The sequence below is a fragment of the Chiloscyllium plagiosum genome, unplaced genomic scaffold, assembly GCF_037043375.1.
Source record: "Chiloscyllium plagiosum isolate Xiang-an unplaced genomic scaffold, Cpla_swu_hap1 HiC_scaffold_1, whole genome shotgun sequence".
Lineage (NCBI taxonomy): Eukaryota > Metazoa > Chordata > Chondrichthyes > Orectolobiformes > Hemiscylliidae > Chiloscyllium > Chiloscyllium plagiosum.
The window spans coordinates 167,223,861-167,246,378 of NW_028270139.1; the positions used below are offsets into that span (position 1 = coordinate 167,223,861).

The 22,518-nt window shown below is 42.7% G+C and overlaps 1 protein-coding gene across 1 annotated transcript in view; it reads left to right on the forward strand.

Annotated features, from left to right (window-relative positions):
* Positions 1 to 21,229, forward strand: part of LOC122548554 (apolipoprotein L2-like) — a 147,710-nt gene extending 126,481 nt beyond the window's left edge. Inside the window, exons 4-6 of the mRNA XM_043687403.2 lie at positions 2,208 to 2,297; positions 16,003 to 16,030; positions 19,206 to 21,229. Coding sequence (XP_043543338.2) covers positions 2,208 to 2,297; positions 16,003 to 16,030; positions 19,206 to 20,082 — 995 coding nt within the window. The 3' untranslated portion in view covers positions 20,083 to 21,229. The remainder of the gene's footprint in view (positions 1 to 2,207; positions 2,298 to 16,002; positions 16,031 to 19,205) is intronic.
* The last annotated feature ends 1,289 nt before the right edge of the window (positions 21,230 to 22,518 follow it).

A 22,518-nucleotide genomic window follows, 5' to 3' on the forward strand; every position in this document is an offset into this window, starting at 1 on the left:
CTCTCAACCCCCATGGGCCACTGCCTCATTTCTGATGAAGAGCTTATGCTCGAAACGTCTACTTTTCTGCTCCTCGGATGTTGCCTGACTGGCTGTCCTTTTCCAGCACCACACTCTTCAGCTCTGATCTCCAGCATCTGCAGTGGTCACGTTCACCCAGGTTGATAGGGATGTTAAGGTGTCTGGTGTGTTGGCTTTCTTTAACTGGGGATTCAGTTTAAGAGCCATGAGGTTATGCTGCAGCTCTATAGAGCCCTGGTTAGACCACACTTGGAATATCGTGTTCAGTTCTGGTCGCCTCATCATAGGAAAGATGTGGAAGCTTTAGACAGGGTTCAGAGGAGATTTACCAGGATGCTGTTTGGGTTGGAGGGTATGTCTTTTGAAGAAAGGTTGAGGGAGCTAGGGCTTTTCTCAATGGAGTGAAGAAGGATGAGAGGTGACTTGATAGAGGTATAGGTAAACTGGATAACCAGAGACTTTTTTCCAGGTTAGAAATGTCTATCATGAGGGGGCATAATTTTAAGGTAATTGCAGGAAGGTTTAGGGGAGATGTCAGAGGTAGGTTCTTTACACAGAGAGTGGTGGGTGTGTGGAATGCACTGCCAGTGGTGGTAGTAGAGTCAGAGACATTAGGGACATTCAAGCGACTCTTGGATAGGCACATGACGATAGTACAATGAAGGGTATGTAGGTTAGTCTGATCTTAGAGTAAGATAAAAGGCCGGCACAACATTGAGGGCTGAAGGGCCTGAACTGTGCTGTACTGTTCTATGTTCCATGTAAAACTTAGATATAAATAGTAGCATTGAGAACAAAGTTAAAAGTAAAGCATTACCGTTGTTCATAATATAAGTAGAGGAATAAAGAAATAAAGTTAAAAGTTAACATTACAGAACATCCTAAGGTTAAAATAAAGGAATAAAGGTAAAAGTTCAACAGTCTTTCTCAACTCTTTCCTCTCTTTTTCTGATTCAAGAACATTGACTTAGATTAGATTAGATTACATTACAGTGTGGAAACAGGCCCTTCGGCCCAACAAGTCCACACCGACCCGCCGAAGCGCAACCCACCCATACCCCTACATTTACCCCTTACCTAACACTACGGGCAATTTAGAATGGCCAATTCACCTGACCTGCACATCTTTGGATAGTGGGAGGAAACCGGAGCACCCGGAGGAAACCCACGCAGACACAGGGAGAAAGTGCAAACTCCACACAGTCAGTCGCCTGAGGTGGGAAATGAACCTGGGTCTCAGGCGCTGTGAGGCAGCAGTGCTAACCACTGTGCCACCGTGGTTGAAACACGGTGAAACATTAAACATTAAACTTGAAACATTAAACTCTGTTTCTCTCTCCACAGATGTTGCCAGACCTGTAGACCTCTCCAGAATTTTCTTGTATTGAAGTGAAAACTTGTGTGTTCTACATTTCAATCAGTTTTTTATAGTTGGCTGTTAGTTCTGAGGAGAATTGCACCGGAGACAAAAACTACCAGATACTTGTTCCAAAGCCCAACTATTCTCTTAGAACATCCAACCTATTTTTATTTTTGCTTGACATACAATAATGACCACTGATTCTCCCCGTGACTTAGCTGCAAGGCTGAAATAATTCACCCACACAGCCAGTCCCTGAATTGTTTTATAAACTCTGATTTAAAAAAAATCTGACTCTATACTTAACCAAATCTCAAAGGGAGCAGCCATTTATCCTGCATGAGCAAACAAAACTAATAGATGGACAAGTCGATTTTGATTTGTCAGGGTATTACCATGAAGAATGCACTAGAAATCAACCCCGCCACCTATTCTCGTCTGTCTCTGGCTAGCAAAGACAAAATGGTGAGCTGCGGCAGAGGACGTAATCATTCGTGCAGTATGGAAATAGGCCATTCGGCCCTACGATTTCTCACCAACTCTCCAAAGAGTAACCCACCAAGACCCATTCCCCTAACCTCCACATCCCCAGACACTATGGGCAATTTGCCTAACTGCACATTGTTGGATTGAGGGAAGAAACCAGAGCACCCAGAGGGGACCCTGCACAGACACAGGGAGGATGTGCAAACCCCACACAGACAGTCACCTGAGGCTGGAATTGAACCTGGGTCTCTGGTGCTGTGAGGCAGCAGTGCTAACCACTGAGCCATGGTGCTGCCCTGATATAAAGTCAACTTCATCTTTGTTTTTATTGCTTTAACAGTGAAAATGTCACAGAGACAGGCTTGGTGTCACGATGAATGCTCCTCCCAGTTTACGGCTACAATTGAACCACTGAAGAGTGATGCAGAAGGTAAACTGGTAACTAGTGATCTTAAAAAAAAAATTCTCTGGCTTTTCCAACATACTTCATTTTATTTCCAATAGCTATTTCAGCTCCAGCTGCTGGGATATCGGGAATTATCTTGCAGCCACATACATAGAGGATGCAATCATGTGGGGACTGAGGGGCCTGGTTAGAGTCGAATAGAGGGGCCTTTCTTCCTTAATCAGAGATGACTATGCAGAGAACTAAAATCAAGGTTAGAATGGTACTGGATAAGCCCATCAGGAAGGGCTTTTGCCCAAAACATTGATTTTCCTGCTCCTCGGATGCTGCCTGATCTGCTGTGCTTTTCTAGCACCACACTAATTTTGACTCTAATCTCCAGCATCTTCAGTACCCACCTCCGCCTAGAGAACTAAAGTGAGAAGTAAAGGGGTTTGAGAGGAGGTGAGGAAAACATCCATCCCAAGAGTATCATAGAGTCATACAGTAGGGGAAGAGACCCTTTAGCCCAACTCATCCATGCTGACCAGGACTGAACTAGTCCCATTTGCCTTCATTTGGCCCATATCCCTCTACACCTTCACTATTCATGTGCTTGCCCAAACGTCCTTTACATGTTATAATTGTACTCACCTTTACCACTTTCTGTGGCAACTCATTTCATACACGAACCACCCTCTGTGTAGAAAATGTTGCCCCTCAGGTCCCTTTTGAATCTTTCCCCTCCCACCTTAAATCTATGCTCTCTAGTTTTGGACTCCCTTATCTTAGAGAAAAGAACTTGGCTATTCACCTTATTTGTACCCGTCATGGTTTTATAAACCTCTATAAAGTCACCTCTCAGCCTCTGATGTTCCAGGGAAAGAAGTCCCAGATTATTCAACCTTTCATAGATAAAGTCATTGAGTCATAGAGCTGTACAGCATAGACACAGATCTTTGGTCCAACTCGTCCATGCCGACCAGATATCCTAACCTAATCTAGTCCCATTTGCCAGCACTTGGCCCAAATCCCTCTAAACCCTTCCTATTCATATACCCATCCAAATGCCTTTTAAATGTTGCAGTTGTACCAGCCTCCACCACATCCTCTGGCAGCTCATTCCATACATGTACCACCTTCTGTGTGAAAAAGTTGTCCCTTCGGTCCCTTTTAAATCTTTCCCCTATCACCCTAAACCTATGCCCTCTAGTTCTGGACTCCCTGAGCCCAGGGAAAAGACCTTGTCTATTCACTCTATCCATGCCCCTCATGGTTTTATAAACCTCTATAAGGTCACCCCTCGGCCTCCGACGCTCCAGGGAAAACAGCCCCAGCCTATTCAGCCTCTCCCTGTAGCTCAAACCCTCCAACCCTGGCAACATCCTTGTAAATCCTTTCTAAACCCTTTCAAGTTTGGCAACATCCTTCCAATACAACGGAGACCAGAATTGCACGCAATATTCCAACAGGGGTCGAACCAATTTCCTGTACAGCTGCAACATGACCTCCCAACTCCTGTACTCAATACTCTGACCAATAAAGGAAAGCATACCAAACGCCTTCTTCACTATCCTATCTATCTGGAAGTCCACTTTCAAGGAACTACGAATCTGCACCCCAAGGTCTTTTTTTTCAGCAACACTCCCTAGGACCTTATCAATAAGTGTATAAGCCCTGCCCTGATTTGCCTTTCCAAAATCCAGCACCTCACATTTATCTGAATTTAAACTCCATCTGCCACTCTTAGGTCCATTGGCCCATCTGATCAAGATCCTGTTGTACCCTGAGGTAACCTTATTCTCTGTCCACTACACCTCCAATATCATTGTCATCTGCAAACTTACTAACTGTACCTCTTATGCTCACATACAAATCTTTTATATAAATGACAAAAAACAGTGGACCCAGCACTGATCCTTGTGGCACTCCACTGGTCACAGGCCTCCAGTCTGAAAAGCCACCCTCCACCACCACCCTCTGTCTTTTACCTTCAAGTCAGTTCTGTATCCAAATGGTTAATTATATAGAGTCATAGAGATGTACAGCATGGAAACAAACCCTTCAGTCCAACCCAATCTTGCAAAGCAGTCTACCATGAGAAACCTTGTTGAATGCCTTACTGAAGTCCATATAGATCACGTTCACCGCTCTACTCTCATCAATCTTCTTTGTTACTTCTTCAAAACCTCGATAAAGTTTGTGAGACATGATTTCCCATGCATAAAGCCGTGCTGACTATCCCTAAACAGTCCTTGCCTTTCCAGATGCATGTAAATCCAATCCCTCAGGAGTTCCTCCAACACCTTTGTTAAATAGTGGCACCACATGAGCCAACCTCCAGTCTTCTGACACCTCACCTGTGACTATCGCTGATACAAATATCTCAGCAAGGGGCCCAGTAATGAGTTCCCTAGCTTCCCACAGAGTTCTAGGGTACACCTGATTAGGTCATGGGGATTTATCCAACTTTATGCGTCTCAAGACATCCAACACTTCCTCCTCTGTAATATGGGCATTTTTCAAGACATCACCATCTATTTCCCCACATTCTATATCTTCCATGTCCTTCTCCACAGTAAATACTGATGCAAAATACTTGTTTGGTATCTCCCCCCATCTCCTGCAGCTCCACACAAAGGCCACTTTGCTGATCTTTGAGGGGCCATATTCTCTCCCTAGTTACCCCTTTTGTCCTTAATGTATTTATAAAATCCCTTTGGATTCTTCTTAACCCTATTTGCCAAAGCTTTCTCATGTCCCCTTTTTGCCCTCCTGATTTCCCTCTTAAGTATACGCCTTTATACTCTTCTAAGGATTCACTTCATCCCTGCTGTCTATACCTGAATATATACTTCCTTTTTCTAGACTAAAACCTCAATTTTTCTAGTCATCCAGCATTCCCTACACCTATCAGCCTTTCCTTTCACCCTAACAGGAATAAACTGTCTTTGAACTCTCGATATTTCATATTTGAAGGCTTCCCATTCCAACCTGATCTCACACAGGAACACTAAATTTCTATCCATCTGTCCCACAACCTACCTCTCTCTCGCATAATAGGTCAGAAAGAGTGCAAATACATTAATCTCTTACTATTAGAGACCGGTTAGATCCTGTATTTCTCAAAATTATAACTTCTTGTCCTTCTCCCCCCTGTTCTTTCTGAGTAACCTTTACTTACAGAGGTGAATTCTTTATAGAGATCAGGTACTAACTCCATACCCAGCCTCTGCCTAGGCTGTGCACTCTCCTGCAGCTCCTCAACTTTTCTTGGGGTCTCCTTTACTACTTTCACTAATGCCACTGGCTTAGCTTCTTTTACCACATCTTTTCCCACAATGCCTTTCTTTAACGACCACCACTGTGACTTTACCTGGCCCACTTTACCACAGTGGAAACACCTGAGACCTTTCATCTCCTTTCCACCCTCTTGGGCTTCTTTTTTAATCTGTGATAAACAATTACCAGTGTTCTCTACTCTTGGTTTTGTGGTGTAGGATATCCCCTTCTCCCAGTTCCTATCCTCACTGGATGAAATTCTTGCCGGAAGCTAAACTTTGTCTTATGCACCAAAGTATATTCATCTGCCATTTCTGCTGCTCTTCTCACTTCCTGAACTTTCTGTTCCTCCATGTGATCATCTCTGGAAGTGAGTTTTTCAACTCCTCCAACAAAATAATCTCTCTTAGAGTCTCATAGATCATATCAATTTTTAAGGCCTGCACCATCTGTCAAAATGACTGTGTTTATTTCTCTTGAACTCAACATAAGCCTGACCTGGTTCCTTCCTTATGTTTCTGAACCGCTGTCTATATATTTCTGGTACCAATTTTAAGTGCTCAAAATAACCTGTCTGACCTCTTCATAATCTCTTGACCCCTCATCTGACAGCGCGACAAATACCCCACTAGCTCTGCCTTCCAGTTTAGTCTGAACAAGCATTACCCATAAGTCTTCTGACCACTGGGCGGCACGGTAGCACTGCTGCTTCACAGCGCCAGAGACCCGGGTTCAATTCCCGCCTCAGGCGACTCTCTGTGTGGAGTTTGCACATTCTCCCCGTGTCTGCGTGGGTTTCCTCCGGGTGCTCCGGTTTCCTCCCACAATCCAAAAATGTGCAGGGGTTAGGTGAATTGGCCATGCTAAATTGCCCGTAGTGTTAGGTGAAGGGGTAAATGTAGGAGAATGGGTTTGGGTGGGTTACGCTGCGGCGGATCGGTGTGGACTTGTTGGGCCGAAGGGCCTGTTTCCACACTGTAAGTAATCTAATCTAATCTAATCTAATCTAATCTAATCTAATCTAATCTAATCTAACACTCCATCGACCTAGCCAATTTTTCTAATGGAATAAAGAAGGCTTCAACGTCTTTCTCATCAAAATGTGGCAGTGTTTTAACATATTTACATACAGTATATCACTACCTTCTCTTTTAATCTCCATCCTGTTAACTTCACTTTGTTGACTAAGTCACAACTTCTCAAGTTCAAATTCTCTCTCTTTTTCTCTCTCTCTTTCTTCTCTCTCTCTTTCTCTTTCTTCTCTCTCTCTTTGAGAGAGATATCAGCTGAACACATGGCTGCAGGAATGGTGCAGGAGGGAGGGTTTCAGTTTTATGGATAATTGGGGCTCATTCTGGGGAAGGTGGGACTTGTATAAATAGGATGGTCTTCACTTCAACCAGAGGGGTACTAATATCCTGGTGGGAAATTTGCTATTGCTATTCGGGTGGGTTTAAACTAGCTCAGCAGGGGGTTAGGAACCTGAGGTGTAGTTCCAGTGCACAGGAGGATGTGAGTAGACAGGACAGGGTCAGGATTTCATGATCACAGGAACGTGCTGGCAGACAGCAAGCTGGTTTGTAGTGTATCTACTTCAACACCAGGAGTATCCAGAATAAGGAAGGTGAGCTTGCAGCATGAATAGGTACCTGGGACTTCGATATTGTGGCCATTTCAGAGACATGGATAGACCAAGGTCAGGAATGGATGTTGCAGGTTCCAGGGTTTAGATCTTTCATTAAGTTCAGGGAAGGTGGTAAAAAAGGTGGAGGTGTGGCCTTGTTAGTCAAGCATGGTATAAAGGTGACTGAAAGAACCTTTGACGAGGACCTGTCTACTAAGGTGGTGTTGACTGAGGTTAGAAACAGGAGAGGAGAGGTCGTGCTGCTGGGAGTTTTTATAGACCTCCACAAAGTTCCAGGGATGTGGAGGAGAGGATTGGCAAATTGATTCTGGGCAGGAGTGAAAGGAACAGGATGGTCATTATGGGGGACTTTAACTTCCCCAACATTGACTGGAAATGCTATAACTTAGTACGTCGGATGGATCCGTTTTTGTCCAATGTGTGCAGGAGGGTTTCCTGACACAGTATATCGAAGGGCCGACAAGAGGGGAGGCCACACTGGATCTGGTGCTTGGAAATGAACCAGGCCAGGTGTTTGATTTAATAATAGGTGAGCACTTTGGAGAGAGGTACCATAATTCGGTTACATTTAGTTTAGCGATGGAAAGGGATAGGTACAAGCCACAAGGCAAGAGTTATAGATAGGAGAAGGGCAATTATAATGTGAATAGGCAGGAATTAGGAGGCATAGAGTGGGGGAGCAAAATGCAGGGGATGGGGACAATCGAAATATAGAGCTGGTTTAAGGAACAGATATTCAGTGTCTTTGATAGGTATGTCCCTGTCAGGCAGGGAGGAAGTGATAAGGTAAAGGAACCGTGGTCTATTAAAGAAATTGTATCTCTTGTTAAGCGGAAGAGGGAGGCTTATATGACGTTGAGGCGTGATGGTTCAGATGAGGCGATGGAGAGTTACAGAGTAGCTGGGAAGGATCTGAAGAGACAGTTAAGAAGAACAAAGAGAGGACATGAGCAGTCTTTAGCAAGTAGAATAATACTGTTTTCTATACATATGTGAGGAATAAAGGATGACTAGGAATAGGGCCTGTCAAAGACAGAAGTGGGAAGTTGTGTGTGGACCCTGTAGCGATTGGAAAGGTGCTAAACAAATATTTCTCATCTGTTTTCACTCAGGAAAAGGAGAATATTGTAGAGGAGAAGACTGAGATACAGGCTATTAGACGAGAAAGGATTGAGGTTAGTAAGGAGAAGGTGTTATCAATTCTAGAAGGTGTGAAAGTAGATAGGTCCCCTGGGTCGGATGGGATTTATCCAAGAATTCTCTGGGAAGCTAGGGAGGAGATGGCTGAGCGTTTGGCCTTGATCTTTGAGTCGTCATTGTCTACAGGTTTAGTATCAGATGACTGGAGGTTTGCAAATGTTGTGCCCTTGTTCAAGAAGGGAGGTAGAGATGACCCAGGTAATTATAGACCAGTGAGCCTCGCTTCTGTTGTAGGAAAGGTTTGGAAAGGATTATAAGAGATAGGATTTATAATCATCTAGCAAGCAACAATTTAATTGGAAATAGTCAATATGGATTTGTCAAGGGCAGGTCGTGTCTCACAAACCTCATTGAGTTTGATGAGGATCATGTAGATGAGGGTAGGGCAATTGATGTGGTGTACATGGACTTCAGTAAAGCCTTTGATAAGGTTCCACATGGTAGGCTGTTGGAGAAAATGCGGAGGTATAGGATTGAAGGTAATTTAGCAGTTTGGATTAGAAACTGACTTTCTATAAGAAGGCAGCGAGTGGAGGTTGATGGAAAATATTCAGCCTGGAGTCCGGTTACTAGTGGTGTGCCACAAGGATCTGTTTTGGGACCACTGCTGTTTGTCATTTTTATAAATGACTTGGACACAGGCATAGGTGGGTGGGTTTTAAGTTTGCAGATGACACTAAAGTCGATGGAGTAGTGGACAGTGTGGAAGAATGTTACAGGTTGCAGGGAGACTCGGATAAACTGAAGAATTGGGCTGAAAATGGCAAATAGAGTTCAATGCAGATAAATGTGAGGTGATTCGCTTTGGGAAGAATAACAGGAAGGCAGAATACTGGGTTAATGGAAAGATTCTTGGTAGTGTGGATGTGTAGAGGGATCTTGGAGTCCATGTACACAGATCCCTGAAAATTGCCACCCAGGTTGATAGTGCTGTTAAGAAGGCATACAGTGTGTTAGGTTTCATTGGTAGAGGGATTGAGTTCTGGAGCTGTGATGTCATTCTGCTACTGTACAAAACGCTAGTGCGGCTGCACTTAGAATACTGTGTACAGCTCTGATCGCCATATTTCGGGAAGGATGTGGAAGCATTGGAAAAGGTACAGAGAAGATTTACCAGGATGTTGCCTGGTCCGGAGGGAAGGTCTTATGAGGAAAAGCTGAGGGACTTGGATCTGTTCTCATTGGAAAGAAGAAGGCTGAGGGGGGGATTTGATAGAGACATACAAGATGATTAGAGGATTAGATAAGGTAGACAGTGAGAGTCTTTTTCTTAGGATGATATCATCTGCTTGTACGAGGGAGCATAACTACAAATTGAGGGGTGATAGATTTAAGACAAATGTCAGAGGCAGGTTCTTTACTCAGAGACTAGTAAGGGCATGGAATGTACTGCCTGCCAATGTAGTTAACTCAGCCACATTAGGGAGATTTAAACAATCCTTGGATAAGCACATGGATGATCATGGGATAGTGTAGGGAGATGGGCTTAGATTAGTTCACAGATCGGCGCAACAGCGAGGGCCGAAGGGCCTGTTCTGTGCTGTATTGTTCATGTTCTGTGTTCTGCTCAGCTAAGAACCTTCTTTCTCTCTTTCCTCTTTCTTTGCTCTGTTTCTCTTTCTCACTCTCTTTCTTTCTTCTCTCACTCTCTTTGTTTATCTTCTAATTCCATTTTCCTCAACTGTAATTTAAATTTTTCTAACTCTAATACACTGGTCTGTTTCTCTGACACACTTCAGTGTTTGAGAAATTCCCTTACAATTTCAGCTTTACGTTTGTTCTTGATTAAACCCAATTCTAACCTCTTTGCTAATTTTACAAGTAAGGTCTTTTTTCTTTCCTTCTAAACTTTCTTGGCAAATTTGGGAATCATCTTCAAATCCTAGAACCTCTTTAGCAATTTTAAGAGCCATTTCTCTCACTTTTAATTTAACCAACGACACATAACCGAAAATAAACAAATTGTCACACCTATGTTTTATTTAAAGACCAAGGACTTTAATCAGCTAATCCTGTTAATCAGCAAGTGTTTAAATCTGCTGGGATCTCTTCAGGTTTGTCCAAATCTCAGACTGGATCTGTCTAAGCCTGTCCAAATCCCGGACCCGAGCCCCCAAACTGTTGTGACACGAGGGGGTAAAGCCTTCTGCTAATTAAAGCAAAACCACAGAAAAGCTCACCTTGCCTCATAATCTGTTAAAGTATGAGTGACAGAGAACTTCCATATTCTACTATTTAAAGAAAAAGTAACAATTTTATTCTATAACTCCAAAAGAGAACATTAAACAATTATCTACAACTGTAAGCCTCCTTTCTCTTAAAATTTGTTATCTACCTCCCACTCTGTAACAATAATATTGATCCGTTAAAGACCCTATTAAGTTTACAGCAAATCACTTTTCAAAATCAGTTGTCATCTTTGTGTGTTGAAGTTCCTCTACTTGTAGATTCCCCTGGGTCATATTTGGTCTTCTGCTGCAAAGGTGTTTCATACGATAAAAATACCTTTCAGAGAGAGGGTCTGCAGGTAGTCTGCCAGTGACAGTAGGTGCTCTTTGTCTCCAGCTAACTGTTCAAAATCTCTGCTTTCTATACTCCAAATCATCTGATCACCTCATTGGTTTGATGTTGTCAAAACAGTAAAATTCAAATTCAATTGGGTTTTTGTATCTTGGGGCATAATTTAAACTGGTTGAATTTGAATTGTTGTGAAAACTACTCAGTAACTAAGTTACAGCTCAAATGTTACCTCTTTGAATTGTCCAGTACACTTTGTCCCTGCAGTCAGTCACATGACAGGTGCCTGCATTCACTCTCTCTTAAAGGTACAGTACACACCTTCAACTTCATAATATACCTAACACCGTCAAAATTGGCCTTCCTCCAATGTAAAACTTTAACTTCTAGATCCAATCTATCCTTTTCTATCACTGTTTTAAAACTAATAGAATTATGGTTACTGACCCCAAAGTGTTCCTCTATGTTGAACTCAAATCCTCACGTCTCAGTAACATCCTTGTAAATCTTCTTTGCACCCTTTTCAGTTTAATTACACCCTTCCTTTAGCAGGGCAACCAGAGTTCTATGCAGTACTCCAAATGTAACCTTACCTATGTCTTGTACCGCTGTAATTTCTACATTCAATGCTCTGGCTATGAAGACCAGTATAACAAATGGCTTCTTCACCACGTTGTCTACCAGTGACACCACTATGTACCTGCTCATCTAGATCTCTCTGTTCAACAACACTCCCCAGGACCCAACTATTAACTGTATAAATCCTGCCCTGGTTTGTCTTACCAAAATGCAACACCTCGCATTTATTTAAATTAAGCTTGATCTGCCATTTCTCAGCCCACTGGCCCAGTTGATCAAGATCTTGTTGTAATCTTAGATAACCGTCTTCACTGTAGTCAATCCATGTTATATTTTATAAATTCCTACTTTGGAAATAGAACCAATCTGAATCAAGATTGGAATACATCCAGTTTTTAACTTCACACCTTTAATGCATTGTCTGACTGAGATGTCACCTTTTTTTAATAAAATCTTAAGTTATCTTGAGAATGTCACTTAAAAGAAGTTCTGGGATTTATATATTAATGAATCAAAACCTGCAACCCATTCTAGAAGTGAAAGACTTAACAGCAATTTAGGTTTGTTCAATACATCATTTCAGTAGCATGACATTGTAATCTTTTGCTATAATTTCTGTGTCTTATGATCCTGTTCCACACCTACCTGATGAAGGAGCAGCGCTCCGAAAGCTAGAGCTTCCAAATAAACCTGTTGGACTATAACCTGGTGTTGTGTGATTTTTAACTTCTTTAATATGGACTTTTTTGAAGACATCACTATTTATTTCTCCACAGTAAATACTGACATGAAATATTCATTTAGGATCGCATGTCTTGTGGTTCCACAAATAGAGAGCCTCACTGATCTTTAAAGGTCCCTATTTTGTCACGAGTAACTGTTTTGTCCTTAATATTCATGCAGAAACTCTTTGGGTTTTCCTTAACCCTATTTGCCAAATAAGTCATATCCCCTTTTTGCCCTCCTGATTTCCCTCCTAAGTGTACTTCTGCATGCCTTATACTCTTCAAGGGATTCACTTGATCCTAGCTGTCTACACTTGACAATGCCTCCTTCTTCTTGACCAAAACTTCAATATCCCTTGTCATCCAGTGCTCACTAATCCTGCCGGCCTTACCCTTCACACTATCAGGAACATGATGGCCCTGAACTCTCGTTATCATGCAATTGAAAATCTCCCACTTGCCACATGTCCTTTTACCTGTGAACAGCCTCCTCCAGTCAACGTTTTCAAGTTCCTGTCTAAGACTATCAAGATTAGCCTTGCCCCAGTTTAGAACTTTAACTTTAACTTTTCTTTTAATTTTAAAATAGTGATGGAAAAGGATAGCGCTGTTCACAACCACCTGATGAAGGAGCAGTGCTCCAAAAGCTAGTGCTTCCAATTAAACCTGGACTATAACCTGGTGTTGTGTGATTTTTAAATCAGAGGATTAGGTAGGGTGGACAGTGAGAGCCTTTTTCCTTGGATGGTGATGGCTAGCACGAAGGGACATAGCTTTAAATTGAAGGGTGAGAGATATAGGGCAGATGTTACAGATAGGTTCTTTACTCAGAGAGTATTAAAGATGTGGAATGCACTGCCTGTAACAGCAAAGGACTTGCCAGCTTTAAGGGCATTTAAATGATCATTGGATAGATATGTGGATGGTAATGGAATAGTGTAGGTTAGGTGGGCTTTAGATTGGTTTCACAGGTCAGCACAACATCGTGGGCTGAAGGGCCTGTACTGCGCTGTAACGTTGTATGTTCTATGTTTGGAAAATTAAATTATACCCCTATTATTCTTACAGCTATCTGTAATGTTCTGACATTTGTTCCTCAATTTCCTGCTGACTATTGTGGGGCCTATAGTACAATCCCATCAAAGTGATCACCCCCTTTCTTATTTCTCAATTCCATCCAGGTAGCTTCACTGAATGATCCCTCAGGAATATCCTCTCTGCCAAGATGCCTTCTCTAATCAAAAACACCATTCCCTCTCCTGTCTTCCCTCTCCCTCCAGCCTTCCTTTCGCATCTATATCCAGGAACATTCAGCTGCCAGTCCTGTCCCTCCCTCAGCCATGTTACTGTAATAGCGATGATATCCAGCCCCACCTTCCCATCAAGCCCTGAGTTCATCTGCCTTACCTATCAGACTTCTTGCACTGAAATAAGTGCAGTTTAATTAACCAGTCTCCCTTGTTCTCTGCCTTGTTGATTTAACTTGCTTTCTTTAACTTCTGCACTAGTCTCAACCTTCTCTCTTTTCTCCCATCCAGACTAGTTTAAACCCTCCCCAATGGCTCTAGTAAATCTCCCTGCTGGGATATTAATCCTGCTTTAGTTCAGGTGCAATCCATCCCTCTTGTACAGGTCAGCTCTATTCCAGAAGAGATCCCAAAGATCCAAAAATCTGAATCCCTGCCCCCTGCACCAGCTCCCCAGCCACACATTCGCCTGATTAAGGGCTCTTGCCTGAAACGTCGATTCTCTTGCTCCTCGGATGCTGCCTAACTTGCTGTGCTTTTCCAGCCCCACACTCTCGACTCTGTTCTCTGGCATCTGCAGTCCTCACATTCTCCATCCATTCACCTGCCTTATCCTATTCTAACTAGCACATGGCACCAGGGGTAATCCAGGGATTACTCCTGCTTTTCAACCTCCTGCGTTAACTCCCCATATTCATTCATCCCTTTTTCTACCTATCATGTTGGTATCAATGTGTTCAATAATCTTTGGCTGCAACTCCTTTGAGAATTTGCTGCAACTTGACCTTGGCACCACATCACCTCAACCTGGAGTCTCGCACACAGCCACAGAAATGCCTGTCTGCTTGGACAGTCCCCTGTCACAATTGCTCACTTGGACTTTACCATACCTTGCTTTACAGCTGAGCCAGTCGGGGTACCAGAGAGCTGGCTGCTGCTGTTATTTCCCCTTAGAGGCTATCTGCACCACTCCCCACGCAAGTAGGGATATTTGTTCGGGAAGGGCAAAACCACACTACCTACCTACCTCCCCGGTACTCTCCCATCTACTTGACTGTACCTATGGTGTGACCACCTCCCTGAAGCTGGTATTTATCACACTCTCTGTCTCCTGTGTGCTCATCAACTCTTCCAACTCCCATCCAACCAATCCACGTGGTCTGAAAGGAGCTGCTGCCAGACACACTTCCTGCAGACAGTCGACTGCTCCCTGAGAGGAGGAGCATACCCCTTCATCGGGCAGGCTCTTAGATCCAACTGGCTGCACCTCAGTCACAAAGCAGTCCCTTGTAGGACACAGCTAGGTTTGCCACTCCCACTTGCCTAAAGTCCCACACTTAGCTCATCTCCCAGCATTTGTATATCTTTCCCGGTCAGACAAGGGTCGGGAAATGTGGTCGAAGTGGAAACCCTCCGATACACCGTCTCCGGGGATACAGACGATGTGCTGGGAAATGGGATTAAGTTGGGTGGCTCAGATAGCTACTCAAATCAAAATGATATTAGAAAGTCAATGGGACAGATGGTTACCAAACCCAGATCATACGCATCCCAAAATACTCAGGATGTGCTGCAGGGCCAAACTCATCCAGAAACGACTAACTCATTACTGCACAGAAGAAGGCCATTCAACCCATCATAGCAATTCTGGCCCCCATATTCTCCTTTCCTCATCCTCTCCCCCTATTGCACGTTCCTCCACTTCAGTCATTCAGAATATTTCAGGAAACTATAGAAATGTTGACTGCACGGAAGGAGGCCACTGTGCTGATTGTGATGAGGCACAGCTACAGACATACCCTGTAGTGAGACAGGGGAAGACTGCAGATTGGGTTCTCCTTTTCCCATTGTTGCTAGTGAAAGTGGGAAGCAAGGGTAACCCACAATAAGTGGGAAGCAAGCCAACTCTCTTCACTCACGCTAGCCATGTCTCATAATCTGTTGGACACGCTTAATAAATCAGGTAGCCAAAGGTTTGAACAACGTGGTAGGTTTCACTTAAGGAACATTTTAAAGGAGGAACGAGAATCGAGGTGGAGAGATTTAAATTAGGAATTTCAGAGTTCAAAGTTTTGATAGCTGTGGGAGCCATTAAATGCAGCAATGCACATAAGGCCAGAATTAGAGGTATACAGTGAGTTTGCAGGGTTGTATGATTGGAGGAGATTGCAACATTTGTAAGGAAGGAGATAGGCCACAAGGTTCATGTTTTAAATTGAAGAGAGGAATTATAAATAAAAAGGTTAATTGATTTTATCTTGCACATATTCAGTTAGTTGCACTTGACAGTGCCTATGGCTGAAGAAAGTCACAGTTCCCAGCATAACCCTTCCTCATTTGAAACTTCCTATACACAAATGCCAAAGAGAAAAGGTTTGGGTTACAATAAAAATTTCCAGCAATTCCTGGAAACAAGACATGCTGGAGATCACAGCGGGTCAGGCAGCTAGTTTTCGGCTGTAGATCTCTTGGGAAAGTGCACCCTACTAATAGGAAGCCCACATTGACTCTGGTATTGTTAAAATCTGCTAATATTGATTTAGTTCTTTTCACAGATGATGAGTCCATTCCAGAAGAGCTGTGGTAAGTACAAATGTTGATGTAGTAGCCCTTGAGTAGCTCTTGATTGAAAGTTTCTGTTACCATTGCACCACCTTCTCTCCTATTTTGGCTAAAGAACCAAAAGACCTGTGAGAAGCAACTCAGAACCCTCTTGTCATCTGAACTTTGATGCACAGAATTCTTTTTCGTTGTCTATATTTTTCCCTCATAGAGCTGTACAGCACAAAAACAGACGCTTTGGTCCAACTCATTTAGATATCCGAACCTAATCTACTCCCATTTTCCAGCACTTGGCCCATAACCCTTCCTATTCATGTACCCATCCAGATGCCTTTTAAATGCTGTAATTGCACCAGCCTCCACCACTTCCTCTGGCAGCTCATTCCATACATGCACTACCTTCTGTATGAAAAAGTTGTCCCTTAGGTCCCTTTTAAATCTTTCCCTTTTTACCCTAAACCTATGCAAAACTTGCGCCCACACCTCCCCCCTTACTTCCCTCCAAGGCCCCAAGGGACACTTCCATATCCGCCACAAATTCATCTGCACCTCCACACACATCATCTATTGCATCCGCTGCACCCGATGTGGCCTCCTCTATATTGGGGAGACAGGCCGCCTACTTGTGGAACGTTTCAGAGAACACCTCTGGAACACCAGGACCAACCAACCCAACCACCCCGTAGCCCAACACTTTAACTCCCCCTCCCACTCCACCAAGGACATGCAGGTCCTTGGACTCCTCCATCGCCAGGCCATGGCAACACGACGGTTGGAGGAAGAACGCCTCATCTTCTACCTGGGAACCCTCCAACCACAAGGGATAAACTCAGATTTCTCCAGTTTCCTCATTTCCCCTCCCCCCACCTTGTCTCAGTCAAATCCCTCGAACTCAGCACCGCCTTCCTAACCTGCAATCATCTTCCTGACCTCTCCGCCCCCACCCCACTCCGGCCTATCACCCTCACCTTGACCTCCCTCCACCTATCGCATTTCCAAAGCCCCTCCCCCAAGTCCCTCCTCCCTACCTTTTATCTTAGCCTGCTGGACACACTTTCCTCATTCCTGAAGAAGGGCTTATGCCCAAAACGTCGATTCTCCTGTTCCTTGGATGCTGCCTGACCTGCTGCGCTTTTCCAGCAACACATTTTCAGCTCTTACTACTTGTCAGCCCAGGCCTGGATATTGTCCAGATCCTTATGCACCTTAATATGGACTGTTTCAATATTTGAGGAGTCACGATGGTGCTGGACATTGTGCAATCATTGGTGACATCCCCACTTCTGACATTATGATGGAGGGAAGGTCATTGATGAATCAGCTGAAGATGGTTGGGCCTCGGACACTACCCTGAGGAACTCCTGTTAATTTCTATAATAATTAGTGATTTTCTTTTGCCATTTGTTGAAGAATAAGTTGGTCTACAACAAAGAGAATTACTTTCCTGTTACTGACTGGTGTGAATTACTTTTGTCCTGAATAACAGCCAGTCAGGGAAATTGATAGTGGTTTAATTGGGCAGTTACAAATTTGTGATGGCTTGTGATAGAGGGCAGCTTGATTAATGATGCACTTTTGCCGAAGGAGTCTTGGCATCTGTTTTTATTCTTCTAGCTATTTTACTCTCCTTCATTATCAATCATTTAGTCATCTTTGCTAGTTTTTAATAAGAAATACCATCACGAAATATTACTGACAAATGTAAAAACCTAAATCTACAATAGACTGTAGTTTCATCTGAAAGATAGCATTAACAACAAGAAAGAGGTCCCTCCATTGTATTGGGAACACGTTTATGTACAAGTCTCTGAAGTGAACCCATGGGTTTTCTGTCTCACAGACATGAGTTACCATTGAATTGGCATGGTTAGAAGGTGTCCATGTCAATAAGATTACAGCTAACTACTGATCATTGATCAATAATGATCTAAATTCTCCTTTTCCCTTTGATTATGATCTCTTGTGGCACAGTGATAATTGTATGGACTTCTGAAGCATGTCTCATCTACTCCAGAGACATGTAATAGCATCTCTGAGCAAGTTGCTAAAAAAAATTATCAGATCTCTCATGCTCTTGTGGCTTAGAGGTAGTGTCTCTATTTCTGAGCCAGGAAGCCTTATTTCCTGTCCCCTCTGCTCCAGAGATATGTAACAATATAGCTGGACAGGTTGGTTAGAAAATATATGGTTATGTTTTCCATTTATGATTAGTTTTACCCTTTCATTACGTTGTTCAATTGTCACTTCTCCCCTCACACTGTCAATTATTGCCATTTCCCCTCAGACTTTTTGCCTCTTTAATCACCATTCATTCATCCATTCAAGCCCCAGTCTGACCTAGCTGTTGAGAGCTGGATTCTTGTTGTAAAGATCAGTTTGTGCTTCCTCGGTAATTCAGTAAACAGGAAGGTAGGTTATTACCTGAATGGTGACAGTTTAGGAAAAGGTGAGGTGTAACGGGACCTGGGTTACATGGTAGAACACTCGCTGAAGGTTGGCATGCAGGTGTAGCAGGCAGTGAGGAAAGCTAATGGCATGCTCTCCTTCATAGTCTTGCTGCAGGGCCTTGAGTATACACACCTTGTTGTATAGTATAGTAATACTATAGTGTGCAGTTTTGGTCTCCCAGTCTGAGGAAGGACATTATTACTATCAACAGAGTACAGCAAAGGTTCACCAGACTGATTCCCGTGATGACAGGACTGACATATGAGGAAAGACTGGATCAATTGGGCCTTTATTCGCTGGAATTTAGAAGAATGTGGGGAGACCTCAGAGAAACATATAAAATCCTGATGGAACTGGACAGGCTAGATGCGAGAAGAATGTTCCCAATGTTGGGGAAGTCCAGAGCTAGAGACCTCAGTCTGAGAATAAGTGGTAATCCCATCCAGGACTGAGATGAGGAAGAATTTCTTCACTCAGAGAGTTGTGAACCTGTGGAATTCTCTCCTACAGAAAGATGTTGGGGCCAGTTCTTTAGATATATTTAAGCTGGATGTGGCCCTTTCGGCTAAAGGGGTCAAGGGGTGTGGAGAGAACGCAAGAATGGGATATTTAGATTGCATGATCATATCGAATGGTGGTGCAGGCTTGAAGGGATGAATTACTTACTGCTGCACCTGTCGTCTCTGTTTCTATGTTTAATTACAGTGACTTGGGAAATAATCTGAAGTAATCCATCTGATCTTAACAGGATACAGCTGAAAACAGAACTGGAAAAGCACAATGAGGATTGCCAGCTGTTTGTCAAACAGTTCCCAGACTGGAGGGATCAGACACAAGAACACATAAAAGAACTGAAAGAAATTGCAGAAATCATTGATGAGTACCACAGAGGGGCTACCATAGCAAGCATCACCGGGACCTCAGCAGCGATTGTCGGCGGGGTTCTGTCCGTTACAGGACTCATTGCAAGTCCTTTTACTTCAGGTGCATCGCTGGGTCTCAGTGCAGTGGGAGCTGGGGTGAGTGCAACTGGTGCTGCTACCAATTTTACAGCTGATGTCACCGAGTCAGTTGGACAATCCATCAAACAAAAAAGAGTTGATGAAATTGTAAATCAATACAATGAATGTTGTAAGCTGGTATCTAAGTATTTACACAAGATTTGCGGTGCAATTAAATCCTGGAGCCATAACCTACAAGCAGAAATCACGAAACATAAGTCTAGTGAACAAATGTCAGACTTTCTAACTGAAAGCTGCGGTGCAGTAAAGTGCAGCGAGAAAGGTGGAGATGTTTCAGTTCTTGAGGAGCCGATAACCGTTCAATTGTCTAACACAGCCAGGCAGGTAACATCAGTGAGCCAGAAAACCGAAAGCATTCAAGAGCTGCTTTCTGGATCACTTCCCCTATTATCCACTATTGTCAGAGCTATATCAGGACTTCTTTCTGCAATCATAATGCTAACAAATATCTACTCTATCACAAGGAGTTCGGTAGATCTTACAAAAGGAAGCAAGACTGAAGCTGCAAAGAACATACAGAGTATAGCTACAAAGATGGAAGATGAATTAATGGCCTATGAAGACATTTATCAATTTCTGAAATTCATTTTAAAGATTGAGTAAATGAAAGAATCGCACCTGATTGTTGAAGGAGGGTGGGTGTTTATAGTGTTACGATACGGCGGTGAACCCTTCTGCTAATTAAACCAAACACACAGAAAAGCTTACCTCACCTTATAATCTGTTAAAGTATGAGTGACAGAGAAGGTCCCCAAATTCCACTATTTAAAGAAAAAAAATAACAATTTTATACCCCAACTTTAAAAATGCACATTAAACAACAACTATTTACAACTCCAAGCCTCCTTTGTCTGAAAGATTTGTTACCTCCCTCCCACTCTATAACAATATATTGATTTTATAAAGCTCCTATTAAATTTACAGTAAATCAGTTTTCAAAACCAGACAGCTGTCTCGATCCCTCTCTGTTTGTAGATCTCCCTGGGTCATCTTCAGTCTTCTGCTTCACAGAGGTTCCAAATGGAAGAAGGTACTTTTTAGAGAGTTTTTGGGCAGGCTGTCTGACAATGGCAGACGATGCTCATTCTCTGGCTAACTGTCCAAAATGCCTGCTTTTTATACCCCAAAACATCGGATTGTCTCATTGGTTTGATGTTGTCAAAACAGTAAAATTCAAATTCGATTGGGTTTTAGTGTCTTGGGGCATCATTTAAACTGATTGGTTATATTCAAACGGCTGTGAAAACAAGTCAAGTATCTAAGTTACAGCCCAAATGTTACATCTTCAAATTGTCCAATACACTCTGTGCCTGACAGGTGCTTGCCAGTGTTCACTCTCTCTTAAAGGTACAGTACATGCCTTCAATTTCATAACACCTCCCCACTTAAGAAAAAAAGAACCATCACAATGAAAAGATATTCTCATTTTTGTTTCTATTTCTTATCCCTATTACCATGAAATACATAGGACATGAATCTAAAGTTCATATTAACTTCTGCACATGCATAAACATTGGTACCTGTTCAATCTTATCTATACTTTATCCATTAAATCTGCGATAACACATCTGTGATTACATTCTTATGACCAGCAACATGTACAATTTGTAAATTAAAAGTCTGGAATATAAGACTCCAATGAAATAGTCTCATATTGTTTAAAGCTTTCCAAGAATGTAAGAGGATTGTGATCCATCTCCAACACATTGTTTGTAACATAAACATTAAAATGTTGTAAGGCCAGTACCAAACTCAATTATTCCTTTTCGATCATTGATTATTTTCTCTGGTGGGTTTAGAGTTTCTTTGAAAAGTAACCAACTGGCAGTTCAATTCCATCATAACCTTCCTGTAGCAGTACAGTTCCATCTCCTATGTCGCCAGCATCAATTGCACCTTTGAAAGGTTTCAAAATGTTTGGTGAAGCTACAACTGGTGCAGTGATTAATACTGCTTTTAAATTGTCAAATGACACCTGGCATTGTTCTATCCACCGAAACGTTGTGTTCTTCTTCAGCCACTCTGTTAATGGTACCACTACATTTCTGACGTTTGCAACAAACTTCCGGTAGAATCCACTTAGTCCCAAAAATCAGGTTGGTAATGGAAATTCCTAAATGGCCTCCGTCTTTATGTTCCTCAGGGTCAACCTTCTATGATTGATGTTGTGTCTCAAGAACGTCACCTCTACGTTTACGAATTCGATGTACGATAAGTTTATTACCAGTTTTGCTTCTCTTAATCATTCAAACAGCTCTGCCAACTGTACCATGTGATCTTCCCAGGACTCACTAAAGATGACTACATTGTCCAAATAGACTGCACAGTTTGTAAACCCAGCCACGACTCTATTCATAAGTCTTTGGAATGTGGTCTTCATTCCAAAAGGCGTCACTTTGAATTGATATAGCCCATTTGGGGTTACAAACAAAATTTCTTTCACTTTCTCTGACAAAGGTATTTGCCAATAACCACGTATCAAGTCCAACTTTGTGATGTAACTGGCTTGTCCCACTTTCTCTTTACGGTCCTCCAATTTTGGTACTGTATTTGGTATGAGTCCAATTTTGTTACGGCGTTGACCTTCCGATAGTCCACACAAAATCGTTGAGTCCCGTTAGGTTTGGGAACTAACATGATCGGCGAACTCCACTCACTCTGACTCGGTTCGATGATGTCTTCGTTGAGCATCACATCCACTTCCTTCTGAACCTGCGTGGCTTTGAAAGGATTAAGCCTTTGGGTGTTGTTTTATCGAGCAGCATTACCTATGTCTACTTCATGTACAATAGCATTAGCCCTCCCCATCTTATTCCTACATATATCCTCATACTACTGTAACAAACCTTTCAACTGTATTTTTTCCTCCTGAAATGGATAGTTCACTAACCTATCCCACTCCTCAAGGACTTCCTCATTGTTTAACGTATTTTGATGCACATCAAATTCTACGACATTTGGATTTGATTCCTCATTCTGCAGGGCAGTAACTAACACCTGCTTCTCCTGTTCCTTCTCTCTATTATAATAATGTTTCAA